The 22,536-nt window shown below is 43.3% G+C and overlaps 1 protein-coding gene across 2 annotated transcripts in view; it reads right to left on the bottom strand.

The window, feature by feature from the left end:
- prkcaa (protein kinase C, alpha, a) overlaps positions 1–22,536 on the bottom strand; it is a 154,675-nt gene that overhangs the window by 51,850 nt on the left and 80,289 nt on the right. For both annotated transcript variants that reach the window (XM_010889334.4, XM_020049769.3), the window contains 5 exons: positions 19,502–19,613; positions 18,353–18,481; positions 2,109–2,265; positions 1,779–1,913; positions 605–698 (listed from right to left, as the gene is read on the bottom strand). In XM_010889334.4, the coding sequence (XP_010887636.1) occupies positions 605–698; positions 1,779–1,913; positions 2,109–2,265; positions 18,353–18,481; positions 19,502–19,613 (627 nt within the window). The remainder of the gene's footprint in view (positions 1–604; positions 699–1,778; positions 1,914–2,108; positions 2,266–18,352; positions 18,482–19,501; positions 19,614–22,536) is intronic.

Below are 22,536 nucleotides of genomic sequence, written 5' to 3'. Positions count from 1 at the left end.
CCCCACAGGACCCTGGTTTAAAGGTAGTGAATTATGTAGGGCACAGGGCCCTGTAGAACCCAGGCTCAGAGGGGAGTGGATCCCTGACATACAGACCCAGTATGCCCTCTGAACGGCCTGGTCCCTTTGAAAACCTGACCTCCAGAGAGAAATACAGAGGAGAGAGAGGGATGGACTGGGAGAGAGAAACAAAAAGACAGAAAGAAAAAAAAAAGGTGGTGGAGAGAAAAGAGCACACTGAGTAGTAATGAGGAAATAACACAGTGACCCAGAGAAAAGGGGTGAGACAGAGGACGAGACAGAAGGGATGAACTAGAGAGCTAGAAACAGTGGGTTAAGGCAGGCCTAGGTAGGTCAAGACTTCAAAAGGACATCATCTAATGGCTTGACTTACTTGTTAGTTACTTAAAAAGAAAAAAAACACTTTTCTTTTTTGACACACTACAATATAACGCAAGCCACTTATTCAAGCTAACAGGCATACAAAAAGAAGCATTATAACTGCCAGAAATGTGCAATACAGAACATGACTGACAGAAGAATGGGCTTTAATAGGGGGATAATAGTGGATGCTCTCCACTAAAGTATTGTCAGGAGTTTGCACCTCAAACTTCTGCCGGAGTTCCTCGTTTCCGTCATCCTCCTCTGAGATGGGCACGTTGTAGTACTCGCCCTCTTCCTGGTTCAACATCTTATACCTGAAAGACAGAGACGGGGGAGCGGGGGGAATAAATGTCTTAAAAAATAAACTTCAAATAACAACATCATTACAGAAGGAAAATGAACCCAACGATTTACATTGGCTGGCTGGATTGTAGTCATCCTAGCAGTTAGCCGACAGACCTTACTTGCACGAACAAATACACACACGCACCCGAACACACACAGCTACACTCCCACACATCTGTGCAGAAGGTATTTGAAAGTCAATGTTTGTTCGTTCCAAAATGTATCTAATAAACCGAAACACACACATTGTGTAAGCATTACAGCTGTCAGCTTCACACACAAACACACACACTAATCTCTCTGATTTACTCAAGTGTTTCCTTTATTTACACAGCTTATGGGCTGAGTCCCGATACCCTACTTAAAAGCAATGAGTGAGAACAGTCCTAGTCAACATTTCAAACGGAAAAGTACAGAAAGAGACGTTCTTCCCTGAGACAAGCAAGCTGGGGCGCTCCTACATCCGAGTAGACACCGTCTTATGGCTCCATATTCCCTCCCTCCCAGTCTCTCGGCTGATTTATAACCACTTGGCTTAGACCCATAGTTCATTAGAAGGCAATAGACCCTCTGGCTCCGGTCCACCGATCGAGCCACTGTGTCGGCGGTGCTCATGAAACACATTGCAATTTATGAACGCCGGCCATCAGACGGCACCTCAGAGTGCACTGAGCGTTGGAGGTAAAGTTCAGTGTTGCGGTTGCGATTAACGATGGGTTTGTACCAGACAGACGGAGGGTAGGCCAGTGCTAAGGGGACCTGTCACGACCACGAATGACTTCAAACGCAAGTAAGTTCAGAGGAAGCGCTTATCACTAACGACCGAAAAAAAAAAGAAAAAAAAAAAAGAGATTTCTCGTTGCACTTTCAAAACAGAAGTAATATAAAACTCACTGGCGCACTGATTGCTTCTATAAATGTATTTTATTAAAATCCCTTCTTCGACATTACCTTAAGGACTGCTACTCTCTCTGCGGTGTAAATAACACACCACATATGGTGTTTCCCATCCAATGCATAAACTGTTTGATTCTGAATGTTGTCCATACCAGCCACACACAGGCGACTTGATCAGCTCCGACACGCCGAAGGACAGGGAGCCCATGAAGTCATTCCTGGTGGTCCGGTCCCAGTCCCACACCTCCACAGAAAGCCTGCGGTCCTTATCTGAAGCCTTCAGCTTGCTGAAATTCCACAAACGCATATGTACATGGTTAATGGCAACGACTACATTACCCAAAATACACTCAAATAAAATGGTAACAACAATGTTGCCAGGGAGAACACCTCTAAAAAACACATAGATGAATACATTTCCCATAATTCACAAACAACTTAATGGGCCCCAGTGCTGTTCCAAGGGGTACACCACCACTCACAAAGTGAAAGACTCGTTCCAGACAGGGTTGAGGTTGGAGCGGATGGTCTTGGTCTTCTGCTTGGTCTCGTTCTTGGGGTCAGGGATGAGCTTGAGCTTGACGTAAGGGTCAGACAGGCCGTTGGGGTCCATGGGGATCAGATTTCGACCTTCGCCCACTGATGGAGAAACGACACAGGGGTCAGAGTTAGATAATCTAATATCATGAACAGCAGTGGAGGTGACATTGACACTGGTTTTTTCAAGATTACAGTCAATTATATAAAGTTGCCTTGCAACAACTTGATGGATTAAAAACAATTTGAAGTCCCACCTAACAAAAGGAAGAGAATATAAGAATACATTTGTGAAGTAAAACGAATGCATATTTTTGTAGGCAAATTCTGAACTCGGAAATCAGAAACAAACTTCAGAATACGTAACGCCCTAGGCATGAATTCCTGCTGCAACATGATGATCAAACGGCGACAGACAGCGTCTTCCGGCAGCCCTTTGACGCAGCAGGTATTCTGTTACCGGGTCACGGGCACCAGCCTCACCGTCTCCCTCCCCCATTGTCCTGCATTCAGCTGTGTCCGGCGCTCTGACACCAGGGACATCAACACTCCAACGGCACTCCTGAGCCGTGGAACACAGCCAACCACGACGGTATGCATAGGGCATTGCCAGGGAGACGGAACGACTGAAGACCCGCCTGGCCTGGTAAGCCCCTTGACACCAGGACACCCGGGGACAGATTCTCATGTGGTCCTGTCAAACAAACGACGCGCCGTAGATGCGCTGCGGTGATAATGTGACAAGGCTGACCTTTGACCTGGAACATTAACAGAGAGGGTAGCAAAGGAAGACTGCACACACTGAAAAACATTTTGGCCCCCTGTGCTGACAGGAATTTGAAATGGAAATATTCAGATTAGGGATGTTATCAAACTACTGAGAACACTACCTGAAAGAGGTCTCGATGGAAAGAATGTACTTGAATACACCGACTTTTATCCACAATACTAATTATCCACAAAGAAAGCAATATACATTTAAGTAATATTTTCAGGCAGCTATGCTTTATTAGACAGAGACACTGGGTTAAGAGAGAGGGGAGAGTTCTCCAGCTGTACATGTCCCCGGGGACCGTGGCCTGGGGAACCAGACCAGCCGAGGACGACTCGATGAGGCGGCATTTTCTTCCTCTGGGATAATGTTATGAGCGCCAATTGGGTTTGGCGACAATTCGATAAGCCATGTGCAAATTTGCTTTTAACTTGCTTTCGTCTGTTCCTCCCGCTAGCACCTGTGCTGGGGGATTCGGGGGTTAATCCGGTTTAGATGGCGATAGAGTGTGCTGTCAAGAGGACAGAGAGGGCCGGAGGAAGAAAGCAAATCATCGGAAGAAGAGCTACATCCCATATAGCGCCCTAGAGCCCACAAATTGCACTAGGTTGGACTGGGGCATTAGATGAGGAACAGCGTGCCATTTGGGATGCCTGCCTCAAATACGCATCCCAGCGCTGCCACCAAATGACCACCCTAGCACGCCTGTGAATATCATATTCAGCAACCACAGACCAGACCTGCTAATGGGATCCGAACAACCAGGCTGGGGCAGGGATAATTGCCGTATGGTGGATATTGTCACGTAGAAAGCTACTACGCGCCCCAAACGGCAACATACAGTGTTCTATATAGTGGTTAGGGTGGCATTTGGGATTCAAAGCTGGAGTCATTGCAGCCCCGTAGGGAGACTTTCCTTCCGGGCTATCGTAAAGCAGGCGCTGTGCTGTTCTAGCACAATGGTTTGACGTACAAGGGCTATGCTAGGTTAAAGGTGCGTGAACACGGTGGCACCAGACTACAAACCTCACAGGAATATGTGCAAGGACACTTCCGTCTCCGTTTATATTTTGAGACTCCGCCGCTGACGGTCAGGGTTTGGTACCCAGCTATGTAAGGAGAACACATTCACTCCTGACGGTCAGGGTTTGGTACCCAGCTATGTAAGGAGAACACATGTCCACTCCTGACGGTCAGGGTTTGGTACCCAGCTATGTAAGGAGAACACATGTCCACTCCTGACGGTCAGGGTTTGGTACCCAGCTATGTAAGGAGAACACATGTCCACTCCTGACGGTCAGGGTTTGGTACCCAGCTATGTAAGGAGAACACATGTCCACTCCTGACGGTCAGGGTTTGGTACCCAGCTATGTAAGGAGAACACATGTCCACTCCTGACGGTCAGGGTTTGGTACCCAGCTATGTAAGGAGAACACATGTCCACTCCTGACGGTCAGGGTTTGGTACCCAGCTATGTAAGGAGAACACATGTCCACTCCTGAAATGGGTGCATTTCCCTGTTGTGTAGACACACACATGGCATACGGTCCATTAGTTAATAACCAATTACACTGAGATTCTCAAAAGAAATGAAATGACTACATCCCTTTACAAGGGAAAATCAACCGCAAAACACTATATTCTCCTTACATAATTATGAGTGAATGGAGGTGTTTCAGACATAAATAAGCGGAGCAGCGGTATTTAAAAAATATCGGGCTGAACAATGCTCCTGTCGCCCACGGCTTTGTAGTGAAGCCAGGTTGACTCATTTTCTCTGGCTTGGCAAAGACTACAGCCTGACAGGAACTCTGCTCACAGCCTTGAAGGGAGGCTTTTCAAAACGGGGACTTAACTAGCCTGTACAAAATATCGAGAGCTCACTAGCGCTCTAGTTTTTTTTAAAGGTTGTTAAACAATCCTTGCTTTCGGATTATTCTTCGTCACAATAAAAAGCTAGGCTTTGCTATGAATTTTGGATATTGCAGTTTGCTGAAAACCAAGGGAATGAGCTCCTGTTTCCACCAGTGAGACACAAAAACACTCATATTTGCGTAGCTTGAGGGAACTCACAAGTTGGATAGCACATAATGATGTGTTAATACCATATTAGGGGACACATGTAGGTAAATGAAGCAGTGGTGACATTCTCCTTTAAGGGCAGAACAAATGTTAACTGTCACAACACACAAAAGGTCACGTTTTGAATATTTTAAACCCTCCCCCCCCCCCCCCAAAAAAAAAGAAAACCGTGCGATGCAAGGCCTTTTGAAGTGACCTTCTGATAATGGCCTGAAGTTTTAACAGAGTAAGTGGGGGAGAGAACAGTATTGTATTATCAGGCAGATCTGTGTGTATGTACGTGCGCGGGCGTGCGTATGATTTTTGTGCACATGCGCAACTGCATTTGATTTTGCTAGAATTTTTTTTTTGTGTGTAAACTATTGGCAGGATATCAAGTAATGAAGGAAAAACACTGGAACTTTGGTGCAATTACAAATGACTACCCTGAAATAACATTGTGAAACTGTTCAACATACCATAATTTCATAGTTTCGGTTTCCCCCCGTCATTGCTTGATATCCTGTATTGTTCACCTGTACTAAACTCCATTTAAAATAACCAGTAGGGGGAACTCTAGACCCTCAAAACAACTATCTGCACAGCCAGCTTCTCATAAGGGTCAACATGATACCACCTGATGATTTTCTAACAACACATGCAGATGTAAGTATAGAAAATAGTGATTTTGATTATTTGTACTACTGAATTGTAGCATCTACATTTGAAATGCCATTTCAGCAGACTGACATTTAATGTTGTCAGCACCAACTAAATTTGCCTTAAACGTGTGTGTGTGTGTGTGTGTGTGTGTGTGTGTGTTTGTTTGCGTGTGTCAGACAGTGACTGATTTTGCATTGTCCTGACAGGAACTTCAGAAAACATAAGGCGGAAAAGTCCTCAACGCCACCGTTGCCCTGGATACCAGAGTCTCGAGGACGGTCTCCTTTTAAAAAGCGCCTTGGGGTTAAAACAGGCATTTGTCAGTGAGTGATTACTGCTGACCTTGTCTGAGAGTTGATGCATTCTGCTGACTGACGGAGGGGGAGGTAAAAAGAAGCTGGTTTGATTCAGGTTAAGACCGTATTCATGCAGTCATTCTCTTCCCTTTTTAGACTTTTTCTTTTTATGTGGGTTTGTATTTAATGCCACCAATGTTGAAAACATCATCTGGAAATGGTTGCAGTCCAACTACTATGCAGTTGTGAAGCCTCTCTCTTTGACTGTGGGTTCAATGTGATGCAGAAGGAAGCTCTAAATCTGATCACTCTGCTGCAGGAACTGTAAAACTGGTCAGGTGTTTGAAGTGGATGGGCAGGGCCAACATGGGTATGAATGGGCTAGGTAACCAGGCATCATTCACACTTCAGGAAAAAAAAGCTATTTTACTGAAACCATGGAAAAGAGGAGTGAGGGTCAGAGAAATCTGATGTTTGTCTGCACATTTGATACAGGCGGTTGTGTTTGAATAATATCAGATTATTTTTGTGGTGTGATATTGAGAGTATGCATGTGATACTTGTATGTATATGCTGTGCATGACAATCTGTCTATAGAAACATTTATATAGAATTCTAAACGTGCGTACGGCTAAAGCACACCGTGACAGGCCTGGACCTGGGAGAATCACGCGGCGACAGAAATCTATTTCCTGGGCAGAGAGTCGTGAAGCTAAATGGCAGAGCGGGAGACTGGGGGAAATCATGTTCAGTGAAGGCAGCCGGGACGGCTAGGGAATACCAATGGCAAGGCTGCCTGCTGGATGTCTGGAAGGTGGGAAACAGCACAGCCACCCAGATCAGATGGTCTGCTTTGTTCTATCTGGGAGTCCCTCTGAGGAGTCTGTCAGTGTACATACTGGTCTGGCTATGTGTGCTTGTCTTAAGTGGTAATGTATCAACGACCGTTGAAATGCTTTTATCCTTTAGAAATGTATTTAAATGCATAGATTAATACTGTGACTGAAACTGTGGCCAGGAGATCAAATCCCGGTCACAGCATAACGACAGTAGCTGGGGTTCGTCAGAGGGCAGTGCAAATTAGCTCAGTCCAGCTCGGGGTTGATGTCATGCAGCGCTGCCTCTTCTCACCAGGCTCTAGCTTCACTCTCTCCTTTTGGCATACCGGGCGTCTGGCACCTCAATCAGGGTTGTTGACCGGTAGCATATATAAAGGCAATACTTCCTGGCTGAGGTGCCAGTGCGATAACAACAAAAACAGCTTTGCTATATGCGCATCGGAGGACGTCAAACCAAATCACAACTCTTCAACAAATGAAGCGTCAGAATATTTCTGGTTGCCAAGAATGTTGACCCTATTTTGGGTTGGTCAACTCTGGAGGGGTTTTGAAACTATACATAGGATCTAGCCACCCTTTTCACTCTGAATGTCACCCTCCCTCAACACTCAAGTCAGACATTTTTAGCTTTCTCCCTGAGTAAACAGTCTATAAATTGAGAAATTCCCACCCACTGCAGTTCTGCTCCATAACCGTCCACTGATCGCCTCTCTACGATTGAATCATACAGATAGCCACAGAAATAGAAGGTGGTTTTATTTAGATCCCCATTGGTTTCTGCCGAGGCAGCATGGTTCCACCTGAGGGTCTAGCACTCTATCGTCTCTAGTGATCCCTTAGGCATGGCCCGCCTGACAACAGAGGTTTGTGTTCACCTCTGTATCTTCAATTCCAGTCCCCCTCCCCATCCCTAAAATTAGACAACCCGTCGTCCCGAGCAACGTATAGCCCAGCGACACGCGTTCATCCAAAGTTAGCAAGGTGGGACGACCACGACCGGCCGTGGAGACTGTCGAGAGACGAAGGTAGGGTTTCCGATGTCCTCGGGAAATGGCCGGGAACTATGTTGTCCTAGCTGGTTTACGCCATTGGAACCCTGGGAATGTGAGCTTTGACCGGGCTGAATGGGAGCTGCCCTCCCTTAGGGGATGGATGCCCGAGACACCCAAGGTAGCAGTACAAATAGCTCGGGTACGAACTTAGGGCTTGCTCACCCTAACCCATCGACTTAAGATAGGAAGGGGGAGTACTGAAGTTAAGGTCAGGGTTAAATGGTGGATGCGAGCTACGACATGAAGCCAGTGGAGCGGGAGAAACGGGAAGGTTGAAAATAGCCTTTCCCGTGGTAGTCCAACCATGCAGCCTCTTAGGCACGGTGGCATCTATGGTGTGTGCAAACAGGATAGAAAGAAACGTTTGTGTCGCTAGGAGTTATGTGGCGTGGGCTTTGGCCACAATAACTCTTCTGTGGCTTATGGCTGCTGAGCCGCCACTTGGTCACCGGTGACCTTCAAATACGCGGCCATTGTGTCCAGTGTGTCAGTGTACTAGACACTGGGGCAGCTTTAGAGCACGTGAGTCAGACGGAGTGACTAGGCGGACAGCTTGGGATCTGGGTGCATCGGCTGGGACTCTTTTGTGCTGGAGCGGGTCTTATGGGCATGAAGGTGGACCTGGTTTGACCTGGTTTGCGTTGGTAAAAGTCACTCGTCCTCACCACCGTCATCGCCGCCGCCGTCATTGCGGTCAGCCACCGAATGCTTTAGTGACTCGCAGTACCAGTCCATGGATAGAACCTCATGGAATAAATCGTCTACTGTTCAATCCAGTTAGGCTTGTTCTGAATCACAAGAACTGAATCTTGAAAAATGAAAATCCATCTTGAAATCAGATTTTAATACATTTTATTTCTGGGTATCTTTGCCAACAACTGAAATTAGTTATTGGAGATGGAACACATTACCATAATAAAAGAATGCATGTCTTGTGTGGGGAAAGACAGTGCCCGTTTATATTGCTGCTAAAACATTTCTGACTAGAAAGTAGTGGGTGGGGTAATGGAAGGCAGGCGCTGGCTGCTTCACAAACAACACCTTTTTTTCCGTGGGCTACTTTTCTCTCTCCCCATTTTGTGAAATCCAATATCAGTACCTCAGGGATTCTGGAAATGAAATTAGCCTTGGCACATTATACAGTGCTAGGAAAACAAAACAAACAGGATGTTTGGAGAGATGTACCAGATATTCCAAGAATATAATGTTAAAATTAAACAATGAAGCCCTTCAAACACTTAAAAGATAAACAAATGAAATGCCTTTTCTGGCATTTCACATAGTATAAATCATTTACAATTTACAACATAACCAACTCTGAAAGATTGTCTTTTTTTTTTAAGTTTGGACAAATGCTTATGGAATCTACACTTTCTATTAACAGATCAAATGTGTTGTTGCCCCATTATTTAATGTAGACGTTTATTTTTACTGTCTGTCAGTCTCTCACATTGACAAGAAGGAATACTTACACTTACAGTACTGCTTATATCATGTCTTTGTTGCTTCAAGTTCCCCACAGCATTTCGATAGGATTGAAAGCTAGCCTAAGCTAGCCATTCCGTAATCCTAAATTTTTGTTTTTGAGCAATAATCTGTTGTAGATTTTTTTATATCCATGTTTTGTTCAGTTTCAGTCTTTTGACAAAAGGCCTCACATTTCTCAAGAATTCTCAGGTACAATGTGGAATTCATGGTTGACTCAATGTCAAGTTGGCCAGGCCCTGAGGGAGACCCAAACTCATCTGTCCAGAGCACATTGATCCAGTAGTTTACCCAGATGTTGCTGGGAAAATGTCAGTTGTGTCTTGATATTCTTTTTTGAAAGCAGAGGCTTCTTTCTCTCTTGAGGTGCAGGTGAATTTTGTGCATTCTCTTTATGACAGTTGACTCAGGTACTTCAAATTTCTTGGAAATGGCTTTGTAACCCCGAGTCTTCATGGACCTCAATAACATCTTCTAATTTGATCTTGGCATGATGTGTTGCCACACACCCATATGGTTTACCACACACAAAACCAGACCGTTTCTAATCTTAATGGAAGGCTGAACCCTCCAAAGATATACTTGAATGATTTTCTAATAGTTTGCAACTGTTTTGGAGCACCTGCTTTGAATTTGAGCCATTTTATGTCACGGTAAAGGGAAGGGTGTACTAACTAAATTTTTTATTATTTGGTTAACATGATTAACACACACACACACACACACACAGTCTCTTTACATGGGGTGATAAATTATGCATCAACAAATAAACAACATTTTATTATTAAGAAATATGTGTGTGTGGGGGGGGGGGGGGGGCATCCTCTGATGTCCCTATGACTTTCCCACATCAGAGCAACTCCCTGCGGGCAAAAGAGAGCCAAAAATCTGGAGATAGCCGTTCTGCTTTCCATCACACATCCAGCTTAACCAGGAAGTCAGCGAGGACCAACAAGCTTGTAGGAGAGTACTTCTCCAGCTACATGATTGGTTTGCAGGTGCCTGACTGGCCCCAGAGTCATCAGAGTTTGATGGGACGAGACATCCCCAACCAACATCCTTAGAGAAAACAGAATAACGAATCCTGATAACTGGTGCCGTAAAATCTACAGAACATCTGAACGACTGACTGATTCTTGAATTCTTGATCGTCATGTGTATAAAAAACAAAGGCCCTAATGCCCTCTACCAAGCCTGACCGAACTGCCAGCTTTCACGTAAGCAAAGAGATTCTTGACGCAGGTAAAAGAAACCTAATACTTGTATGGTATAGACAGAAGTGTAAGGGGAATGCACACTGATGGCAACGGGTTGTATGGTAATACGCACCTTTGTACCACTGCACACGGCCCAGAGACTAGACAGACACTGTAGGTGGATTCAAGGCTCATCTGCAACATGCATCAGCCCTCCTGCTTCTGGCACCAGACCAATTACATCAAGCAGAAAGACACTGTCTAATGATCTCCGCCATACAACCTATTCGGAACCTATCAGCATCAATCATGCAGCACACATCCCAAATCTCAACCTATCGGTTCGTAGTGGACTACTTTTAATTAAGGGCTCACGGGGGCCATGAAAGTAGTGCACTAAACAGGGAATAGGGCACCATTTCCAACACAACCACTATCTGTGGATCCCACACAGACAATGTGTATAACACGAATGGAGAGATGAAACCCACAGGAGATGTTGAAATGGAAAAGACAAGGTCACAAAAGACATTTTGAATAGTAGGGGAAAAGGCACAGCTGGAGTATGATTCAAGCGACTGAAAGAGTCATGGTCAAATGAGAACTAACGTGGTCCAGAAGAGAGATAAATGAAAAGGACTGCTGTGAAAAGAGAGAGGAGGAGATGGATCAAGTCTGGGAAAACATCCAAACGTGATAGACTAACGAAAAGAAGTGTTTCTAAAGAAGACATAAAAAGCCTGAGATGGAGAATTAGACGGAGGGCGTAAAAACATCCAAAAGAGAGATGAATGAAAGGGGAAGGAAGAAAGGGAAGAAAAAAGTATGATGAAGACAGAGAGTGAAAAGGGAAAGAAACGAGAAGAAAAAAAAGAGGTGGATGAGGGGGTTGATCTAGATGAGGCTTTGCAGTGACATGAGTCAGAGGAGAAACGGTGGAAACTCCATCACACATTCTGGGAGTCTATTCCTCACACATGTTGATATCAGATAGTGGAAGAAGTCCTTCACTTAGAATTTTCTTGGGGGAATCACCCCAATAAAAACCAGATATTTCTGGTTTTTATTATTTCACAAATATACAGTCTAAATACCTGTTTTTGCTTTCTCATTGTGGTGTATTTTTTGTGTAGACTTGATGAGGAAAAATATCTATTTGATACATTTCTGTAAAAAAGTCTAACATCACAACATGTGGAAAAGATTAAGGGGTCTGAATACTTCCTTAATGCAATATAAGTTTAACCTTTTTTACAGCCTATAGAACGACAGACCTGACACAATATATTGAATATATTAAGCACTTAGGCCAACATTTTATTTGCCTAAAACGCTCCACAATGTTAAAACTAATGTTACATGTTTATCGGACGTTGCACTGTTTAGTAACCATGGGCACAACACTAAACTCCTTTTGAAATACGTTATTCGCACAAACACTTTAGTGTATTTAAAAATATTAATCAAAAACAATCTCTTATGGACTAATATTCTTATATAGTTTAGAACATGAACATTTTGACAGCACTACCATGTCAGCTGAAATTACCCACAACGCATCTGCCTTTGATATAGCGGCTACACTTCAGTGAGAACAGGTAGAGGGAATACACTTAAATTGTCTCCATTGCCTGCGACATGTTAACTTCTCTCAGATGTTCCTGTGAATGTGAATGACGTAAAATGTCTGTAAAGCGACAGAGACGGACACCTGCTTTTATTTGGACTATAGGGGTTCAACAAGACAGGATCTCCCTGGACTAACATGGAAAACAGGCCACAGTTAGACAAACATGGATACATGCACCAATCACAACCAAGCATGGTTAGTTAGTCTGTCTGCCCTGCCCGCCCCTGCCTGCCTGCAAAGACGTTTGTCTAAGTGTTATTTTATGAGCATTTGACGGTCTTTTTGTGACTTAGCTACCCAACGCTCCATCTCCCTGAAGCTACCATTTACAGACTCAATGGGAACAACGTCACCCTATCTTATAAAACACCAGAGACGATGAACAAAGGCCCAACACAGAAACACAACAGCAGCCTACAAGAGCTCAAAAAAGCCAGAGAGAATGGGCCATTGTGCTTCTGGCTCAAAGAGTAGGACGAAGGCCCCAAGGTTTCTCAAAGCCCAAAACTAAACAGAACCGGTTCTGTCCAGCTTGCTCCCTGTGGCACAGTTCCTGTCATACTGATTCCATCTGTCTGTCCAGAACACAAACGACCCGTTCGTTTCTGAGTTTTGCCTTTGCTGCAAGCATTTCGCCAAGCCAATTCGCTTAAACCCTTCCGCTTCGAAGCTTGTTCTGTCCCGGTCTCCCAAATTTCTCTTCACCATCCTGGTCTTTTCTTTTCTAGACATGCCAGAGAAAATTTCACTGTAACTTTATCTTTGCCTCCATCCCTCCTCATCTGTTTCCACCGGTCTCCCTCTGTCTGTGAAGGTATGAATGGTATCAGTGTACACGTGAGAATTAAGGAAGGTTTTTAAATGTTGAAGAGGCAGGGTGAAGTGCACAAAGGCACCTGGGGGATGGCTTTACATTTGCTTTCCCACAACAGGATTAAAACGTATGCCACAAGTTACCTCCGATCAATACAAAAAACAGTTACAGCTGGTGAGACGAGAGCAAAAAACAATATACCCAAACGATGTGTTCACTTCAGCATTAAGACTGTATGACGTTCAGCCACTTCAGCCAATAATAATAATAAATACAAGTTTTATATGAATAAAACCATCTTGTTGCTAGTCTTCACCACTGGTAAAAAACATGAGAGGAGGAACCATGTGTAAAGACTGTCCTCATTCGACTCGGTACATGCTGTGTTTGGCCTTTTGAAGTACTGAATTCCTTTCCAGAATTCAAGTTAAACAGCTTGATATCATGGCAACTGAGGGTTGTATACATTTGAATTCAGAGTTCCAATACAACACAATTCAATCATATTTTCACAGCTCAAACTTGTGGGAATGCCAGGCAGAGTATAGGCTTGTTAAATGTTTCGACCGAGACCAACAGACAGACAGAATGTGTCACTCTTTCAGTCCCTTTTCGTCTGCGCCCCAGATATTATTTTTTCTTATACCTCACAAACAGATCACTCTAGGCAAACCCCAAGTTTCAGCCAGCAATTAAACCTTGTAACCTAGTAAATACCTGGAAAAAAATGAATCACAATGGTCATATTTTTTCCACAGTTCTATTTCCTAAAATCCCATTAACATCAGTAACATCTGTTATTAAACCAGAATTTCCCAGTGATATCCATGGAACCCTGACACAACCTCCTGGTGCTCAAGGACGTTCTAGCGACTCATTTTTGTTTACAGGGCATATTTGTTTTGAAGCTGTCAGTGTAATTTGAAGGCTTTTTTCCCCCAACGGGGTGATTGGGAATGACAGAACTAATGCATAGGGTTGCATGCCCCCGAATGACTCACCTGGAAAAGGTGCATTGATGCGTTACCGTTTGCTAAACATTTCAGTCCGAGACTACTTTCACTGGAGTCATTTTAGTGACTACAAAAAGAGGGATGTTGTAGAAAACAAATCCATCAGCGATTGGATTGTCTTTCACCAATCAGTGTCAAAGCCAATGACTAACATTTAAAATAACTTTGCCCACTTGTGTTCAGGCCCAACCTGTAGGTTTCAGGGACAAACCAAATCGGTAGGAAGTTGTCTCGGAGGAAATGTTGATTGCTGTGGAGAAGATACCTCTGAGGGGATGGTGAAGCGTTTGGCCAGAGCAAAGAGTCGGGGAACCCATGTGGGCTGTTGCTATGTCATGGAGACTGTACAAGCCCATACGAGGTTATAGATAACCAGCAGGAGATTTGAAATTGCGCTGCCAACATAAAAGTCTGTGATTTTACTTTCCATTTGAGATTCAGCCACAGCTTTGGGAGGCTCTACTGTAGCCCACAAGAGCTTGAAAGAGTTCCACATCCTGTTTGGCTGACAGTGCATGTAGCATTCAGCATTCTGTGCTCTCTGAACTGCTAGTCAACATTCCAATCTGGACCGTCTGTTAACGTGAAGTACTAGCTAGCACTGCTGAAATGGGATGAGCATTTAGTTTGAGCTTCTGTTTGTTAGTGCACATACAAAGAGGCCAAAACCCCTTTTAAGGAAAAATTTACTGAGAGCAACATAAGGGAGTGACACTTGGAAGCTCCTTGTGAGGGCAAGCGTCAGCCAATGGACCCACTGAAAGACAAGGATTCAGTTGGATCAGACTTAGTCCTGCATGTGTTAGAAACATGGCTCGGCACTTTTTGGTATTTTTTCCTGCGTTTGACAGGGTCACATGATGAATTCCCAACCGGGACTCGGACTTGACAAACAGCTGCAGAGTACTTGAAGTTGGAGGACTAAACAGACCATGGAATATTCTGTCTTTCTAGGCATGGCGCCAATACTGTGAAAATGCAACCTCCCTTGATCCCATTGATGTCGAAGAGCTAATATGACTGGGCTGGAGTAACGCAGAATGCTAATTGGCTGATCTACAAAGACCTTATAAACCGGATTGTTTGAATACTGATTGGCTGATAGCCGTGATATATGTTAGTAGGGCATGAGGGGTGTGGGGTATATTCACAATATATTTTGCATATTCTGAATAGAGTTTTTACTCTTATAAAACGGTAACTAATGCAATTAGAGAATTAAAAAGTTGTGTCACAGCACAGTCTCTTATAAACCGCATGGTTTGAATCCTGAAGGCCGACTGGCTGACAGCCGTGGTTTAGGAGACCGCATGCCTTGCATATGAAAGCAGTTCATTTTTGCTTCTCTAACTGTTGGTAACCAGTTGATAATTGCAATAAGAGGTTAAATCTTGGGTTTGTGATATATTGTTAATATACCATGGCAAAGCGCTGTGTTCAGCGCTCTTGTCCATGGTATAATAATAATAATAATAAATTAAACTCATAGTGCTTTACTAGGAAAAGCTCTTGTTCAGGGTATAATAATAATAAATTAAACTTGTATAGTGCTTTACTAGGAAAAGCTCTTGTCCGTGGTATTATAATAATAATAATAGTAATAAAAATAATAAATTAAACTCATATAGTGCTTTACTAGGAAAAGCTCTTGTCCATGGTATAATAATGATAATAAATTAAACTAATATTGTGCTTTACTAGGAAAAGCTCTTGTTCATGGTATAATAATAATAATAATAATAATAATAAATTAAACTTGTATATACTGGGACCCAAAGATGCTTTACATCAGGTACAAAACAAACATTCAAGGAGAACAATTAGACAATGCACAGAAAGGTAAAGAAAAGGAGTCAGACATGACACTGGGTGAAGGCAAAGGGCCAGGGCTAGGGGTAGGCTTGTTTGAACAGATGAGGCTTGGTATATTGGCCAAATACAACAAACCCCAGAGGTGCTCTATTGCTTGATTATAGTTGCTTTCCATTCCAATTCAAAAAGTGAACAAAACTAAAATTCCAAAGCATTGAAGAGAATGTGGTCACTGAATAACCAGGAAACTGAAATGGAACAAAGCCCATCCCTGCAGTACAGCACAGCAGTAAGTGTTTCCTTCCAGTTTAACTCCCCCAGTGTTACGGCACACTAACTGGGCTGTGTCCAGAACCTTTCAAATGGTCCACTTCCCCTTTCCTTTTCCTTCATGGCGTCCCAGCATTTTAATCACACTTCACTTGAAGGCAGCAGTTAGGCCCACGGAAGACCGTCACACTGGAATACTGCAGGTTGGGAATGGCCCGGAAGCGTGACAACCAGCTGGATGGATGACGGTGCTATGGAAGTTGACCCAACATATTGAAGAGCAACGTTCATTTGCAATAAACCGATTGTTACTGCAATGCTAATCTAACAAAACCATTGCGAACGCAGGATAGAGAATGTTGTTGAGAGGGATCTCGCAATAATGGAAAATGGAGTGAAAATGCTCTTTCTGCAAGTCCATGCCTTCACCACACTGATTCCCTGAAAAGCAAAGTTAACTTACTGCAACTGAGTTCAAATAATATAACTCCAGCATCTAATGCTAAAGACGTCCAGAGGATCACGATAAAACCTTAAAATGTTGCCGAGAACGTCCAAATGAATGCTTCACAGCAGTAAGAGCAGTGGCTAATACCGCCAGTGTGATCTATTTAAGTTGAATTATCATCTCATGCTTTGTAGGAATAAAGCAAAAAAAATAACATTTTAGTAAAACCCTTTTTTTCAGGATGGTCTACATCTCTATGTGATGCATGTTTGTGTATGTGTGGGGTGAATGTGATGGATGTTGGTGACACCAGCGTAACAATTTAAAGTCAACATTTGTGTCATTGCACAATTAACCCAAACCCCATAGATTATTTGTAATAAAAATCTAATTTGAACAACGATTTTACCAAATGACTCATTTAATTAAACCAAATCAATATTTAAATCCAAGAGTAAGAAGTGTATCATAAAAGATACTCATGAGAGAAAAATGCAGTCAAGTGAACAACCAGGTTTGGAACGGTTGTCAGTCTAACTGAAATGTGTCCTCGACCTGATTGGAAAACAGCGACGACAGAGCTGACAGTTTAATTATGTTCTAAATGATTCATTATTTCCTCAAAACCGGCAGATGAGACGCAAACTGACACACGTCAGGAGCAAGTCGTGACTCAAAGCATCTGAAAGCGATAACCTTGGTGGTGATGCTATGGTCTCCCGTCACTCAAGAACAGACCTGAGTGGCTGCAAGGGCCTTTGGACAAAACCACGTCACTTGGTTCATCTTGTTGAATTACAGGGTTTCACAACGGAGTGCCTAGCTGATGCAGTATCTACAGAAAACCGCTTAAGACCAAAGAGAGAGACAAGTTCCTTGGTGGGAGTCGTTGATGTCCAGCCATGCAGAGAATGGGTTTGAGGCCAGGACCTGGTTCTTCCCCATCAGTCAACGGAGCTGTAAGGAACTGACAGGAAAACTGATGAGGAGGAAGGTAGGAGGAATCTCTGTCAGCAATTTCACATCACGGTCCAACTGGGAAAGAACCAACTGGCTGTCCCAGAGGGCACTCAGTTGATTCTAGGGCACTAGCTAGAGACCTATGAGCCCAATTCAAAGGAGCTCACTATAAAGGGTACAAGGGCAGTATTTGGAATACTCAGCAGAGAAACTGCACTTGCACTGCCGCCACTGATCAATAGATACCGTAAACCACAAACTAAAGCACTTACATGGAAGAACCTGTAGGAAAACACAGACCAATTGTTCGTGTTACATTGAGTCCCAAAGATAATTTGTTTCCCATTCCACGCACTGGTATAAATTACACAAAAGTATTGCACTGGAAATGCAATATGAATGGGATTTGGGTCACATACAGTATGTGCCTTTCGGGAATGATGACAGGCATCTTCGAGAGCAGTTCAAATCACAATGAAAGTTGATAAGTGTAACCATATAGCGAGAGTGATTCAACCCATTGATATTAATACGGACTCAGATTGACAATGCTGATTCACAAGGCGGATGACTCACCGCATACGTAACAGTAATAATGTGGCGTCTTCCTGGTCTAAATCACTGCCTCTCAAACAAACACACCGTATCAGTGGCGTTTCAGAACACATACTCTATTGTAGACTATATTACATCCACACTATTCTCTCTCTATTCTGATAAACACGACACATGACAGGAGTTGAACGGCCCTCTGAAACCACACCCCCGGAAACAAACCACACCCCTGGAAACAAAACGGCAACTCTACGGTCCGTGTTGCGTGCGATTTCAGCGTCTGTGAATTCATAGGGGGCGCCATCGACATGGTACAGTCCTACCTGTGACTTTTAGCTTGTCCCCAGTGACCTCACACTTCAGGTAGAGGCGTCCCCTCCTCTCGGTGTGGTCCGTCCCGCACATGCTGGGCACGTTCATCACACACTGATTGTGCACATTCATATCGCAGGCTGAGGGGGACACAAGAGACAGAGTTAAAACCAGTAGGAGGAGACAAAGGAGACAAACAGCAAACATGTATGGGTTCTTACAAAGCAAGGGCCAATTGTTGCTTATATTGGTATCTGAGAACTGTTAACATCCTCAGAGTTTTTAACTGACTGGCAGATCATGTGGAAAGAGCAAAAGCAATTTTCAAATAGCTTCTTCAAAATGTCAACGTTATGACAACCAGCAATTCAAAGCCCTTAGGGCTTGTTTAGCAGAAACAGACTGAGGTTGACGTTTTTAGTCCAAGACTAGGCTTAACCTGTGCCTGCGAAACCAGCCCATAAAGATTATCTAATGTCATTTTAGCAGCCAACATCTGCCAAAATTGTAAGCCAAATGTAACATAATCTCAACTAATGTATGCTCCTAAACCGTGAGAGATGATGTACTATTTACCAATGAATTATAGCGTTTCACATGTCATTACAGCTCATGAGACTGATAGAATTGAACCAATACAGCCACCAGGCGGCTTTCCTGTTGTACAGAATATTGAAAGATCTATGGACACAATGAGTCATGTGCAGGTTTTATGGGGGGAAACTGCTGGAAGGAAGGAAATAAAAGACTGGAAATGTGGTTTTCCGTAATGAAAAGCATACTTGGGCAATTGTAATAATTACAGAATACCCAATTACTGTGTCCTGTGGAGAAGGGTTGTCAATAAAGCTATGTTTATATGTGCTTCATTAATTCCTACGATTGATACATTGCTACCAGCTGACAAACTGGCTGCATTCCAGCATCTTTCCCCCGGCAGACACTACAAACACTAAACGTGTCCTCTGGACGGCCCAAGGAAGTCAGTTTCAGTCCCCGGGACATAATGTGGACGTCCCCTGTGTGCTGGGACAGTGCTTGGGTAGAATGCATTTCCACCACTAAGAAGGCAAGTGGTGATTACCGGACCAGAGCCACAGCATAATGGATGAGCGCCTGGCGGTTCTGGGTCCAGCTGGATGAAGAGGTACATTACTCACTGTCACACTTCATCCCCTGGTGGATGAGTCCATACAGGAGGGAGCCGCAGTGGTCGCAGAAGGTGGGACTGCCATAGGTGTGGATCTTAAACTTGTGCTTGGTTCTGGGGTCCTGCCAAGACAGAGAGACATGCTGTGAGTATTAGCACAAACAGCAGTCAATACACAAAGCTTAAAACAACGTCTTAAGTTTTTCAATTTGGCTCAGCGCGGTGCATTTCTGGTGAGTTCGGGGGTCGATCGTGGTCGGTGGCCGGGTATTAAGTTCTCTGACCAGGGCGCACCTGCCAGACAATACCTTCTCATTGCGCGAGCAGTGTGATACAAAACAGAAAGGCCCTTGCGAGCTGTACACTGGAAAACTCAACAACTTATCACGTAGCTTTGGGCATAGCTTGGTTAAGTGTGGATTATTAAGTCCAAAGTGTGAAGTGCATATCCCTTTTTCATAGAAACAGCAATGGATGGAAAACCTCAAGAACATTAGCCTGATATGGAATGATATCAAAGAGATAAGAGAAATGATACACTGATAGCTTCAATTCTATCGGGCCTCAATACGAGGCAATATAAGTCAGCAATTTGTGTGGAAGGTCTTGGCTGAATGGACTCTGTCGTATTTAGAACGCTGTTGACCACTCGGCTACTCTGCCATCCCATTTTTGACCCCAAATAAGTTGGTGCTAAAACATGCTTATTCAGTACAGCCTGTAGAAAACATAATAAAGCACAGCTATGACAAAAAAAATGTATATGAGGAAATGTAAGAAGCAAAAGGAAAGTTCTATTAACTCAACAGGGAAAAGGGCAAAACTTTCCTGCAAGAATTGTGAATTTAGAAATTTAGTAAAAGAGACAAATGTTTTCCATTTGCACCAGCTGCCTGACCTTCGCACTGACAGGCTGCTCTTTAAAAAAAAAATCAGATTGTCGTCAAACTGCATCTACTGCAGGCTCAAAATTCAAGCACTGATAGTGACCTGATTACAAATCGGCATGCTTGCTGTTTTTTAACCACTCTGCACAAAAACTTGTCGGTCGGCCATTCATTGAACTTGATAATTCAACGTAAGTCTTTTTAAAAGCTATAGTAGAATGGATCTACTGTGCTCAAATGCTACTTCTACAGTCATTTTAGCCGTAGCATACTATAGTCGCAGCCAACTATGTATTTTCCTCAGTACTGTATTGACGATGTCCTTCAGAGTACATTCATCTGTTACAAGGAAAGGTGAGATGGAATGGTATGAGTGGGCAAGGGAGGATATTACATCATCACTAACTGGACACCACTAACTGTTGACTGGCAGTCTCTTCAAGGTCTTCTAGGGCTACTTCCCCAAAAACCTAGCCGAGTGTCCAACAAAAATGTCTCATTCGGCAAAACCGCCAGGCGCCACGATGGCACAGCTAGATTAATTCACCAGCCAATTTGTTTGACAGTGCAGAGGTTTTAACTTCAGAGGAAAACACTGTAATGCTTTTCAAAGAATTGGCCAAGATCAGATAAGATGGTGTGCCCTTATGAAGAACGACGAGTAGAGAAGGCGCGCAGGAGATCAAAAGCAAAGGAGGAAATGTGTCCGGATGAAACCATGTACTGTACCTGCTAACCTGCAAGCCGTACTGCAGCCTATCTAGTTTCAGTAAGGTAACGTGTTTGTACTCCAGGGATGGTAGCGCTACAGTTCACTTAGAATATGCTTTACTTTCTGTCTGGCTTCGTATTGTAATCTTAATATGACCACACACTGGCATAGTAGGGTGGTTAACAGACTATTTCGAATCAGCCTCAGAAAACAAAGCTTTACAATATTTATTTTGACAGCCCTAATACTTTCACTACTTGTAATGAGCACAGCTGAGAGGACTTCTGTCTCTCTGCACCTGCATGCTCTACCCAAGTAAAATATATCAGATCTGTCCAGTTATCGAAATGACTCACATCCAGAACTACGGAGAACACAGAAGTTGGGCGAAACATACATTTGCTCTGGAAATAAAATCTATAGTTATCCCCTTGTAAAATTCAAGGAACTTACACAAATAAAACACGGGACGCACAGGTATTTAGAAATTGGCTACTAATGAAATGACTAAGATGGGGCTTTGCATGTAGATAATGTACTTCCTACATTTAGGGCCTGTGGGGGCCTCCGGTACCCCAGTCCATCTGAGCTACAATGGATGATATGAAGGGTACGATTCATGTTGTGGAACCATACCATGACAGTATCTAATGCCTCCACATAAACTCTGACGCCCAATGTTACAACACTCCGTGGGGCGGTCAGTTATTTCAATGCATCACTTTAATAGCTTGCCAGAAACACTTATGGAACCAGTCCAAAAAAAAAACAGGATTACCTGTTGTTCGCAGGTCATTTCCATTTTCAATATGTCACTATGTAATCGATGAGAAAATGTTAGGTCAAGTCGCATGTCCAATATTGAACATTATCTACTCAAGAAAAAACACCAAAGAATACTGCCACTACTGAAGTCTAAAACAGATCACATTGCTGCCTTAAAACTACATCTAAAAGTAGTACAAAATGTGATTATTTCCTACAGATCTAGACCGCTGACTAATACTAAAATAAAAGAAAACAAAGAACACTTTCTAAAACAAAGATACACAAAATAAAGACATATTGACTGGAGTTATTAATTTGGGGAAGAACTTTGACAGCTATTACAGCCGTGAAACTTTCAGAATAAGAAAATCTACCACAAATCATATGGCATTAAAGTATATCCATCGTTTTGTCAAAATTGCTAACTCTCAGTGCAATTTCTTGGGATATTCTGGGCCTTGATTCTTTAATTTTACTGTCGATCTTGAAAAGCACCTCACTCCCCACTGTAAAAGCTGAAAACCAACCCCCACAAAAAAAAATCTGTGGATAGTTTATTTTTTAGCAAAACAATTACAAACATTTATTTCTAAGCAAAGACACATCAGAACTAATCTCATTTCTGGGTGGCCCAGTCTCTGGCCATCAACGATTCTCAAACCAATTTCCTGAGCTAGC

Source organism: Esox lucius, chromosome 9, assembly GCF_011004845.1.
Source record: "Esox lucius isolate fEsoLuc1 chromosome 9, fEsoLuc1.pri, whole genome shotgun sequence".
Classification (NCBI taxonomy): Eukaryota; Metazoa; Chordata; class Actinopteri; order Esociformes; family Esocidae; genus Esox; species Esox lucius.
The sequence above is the reverse complement of the archived record's forward strand: the minus strand, read 5'-3'. Positions and strand labels throughout refer to the sequence as shown.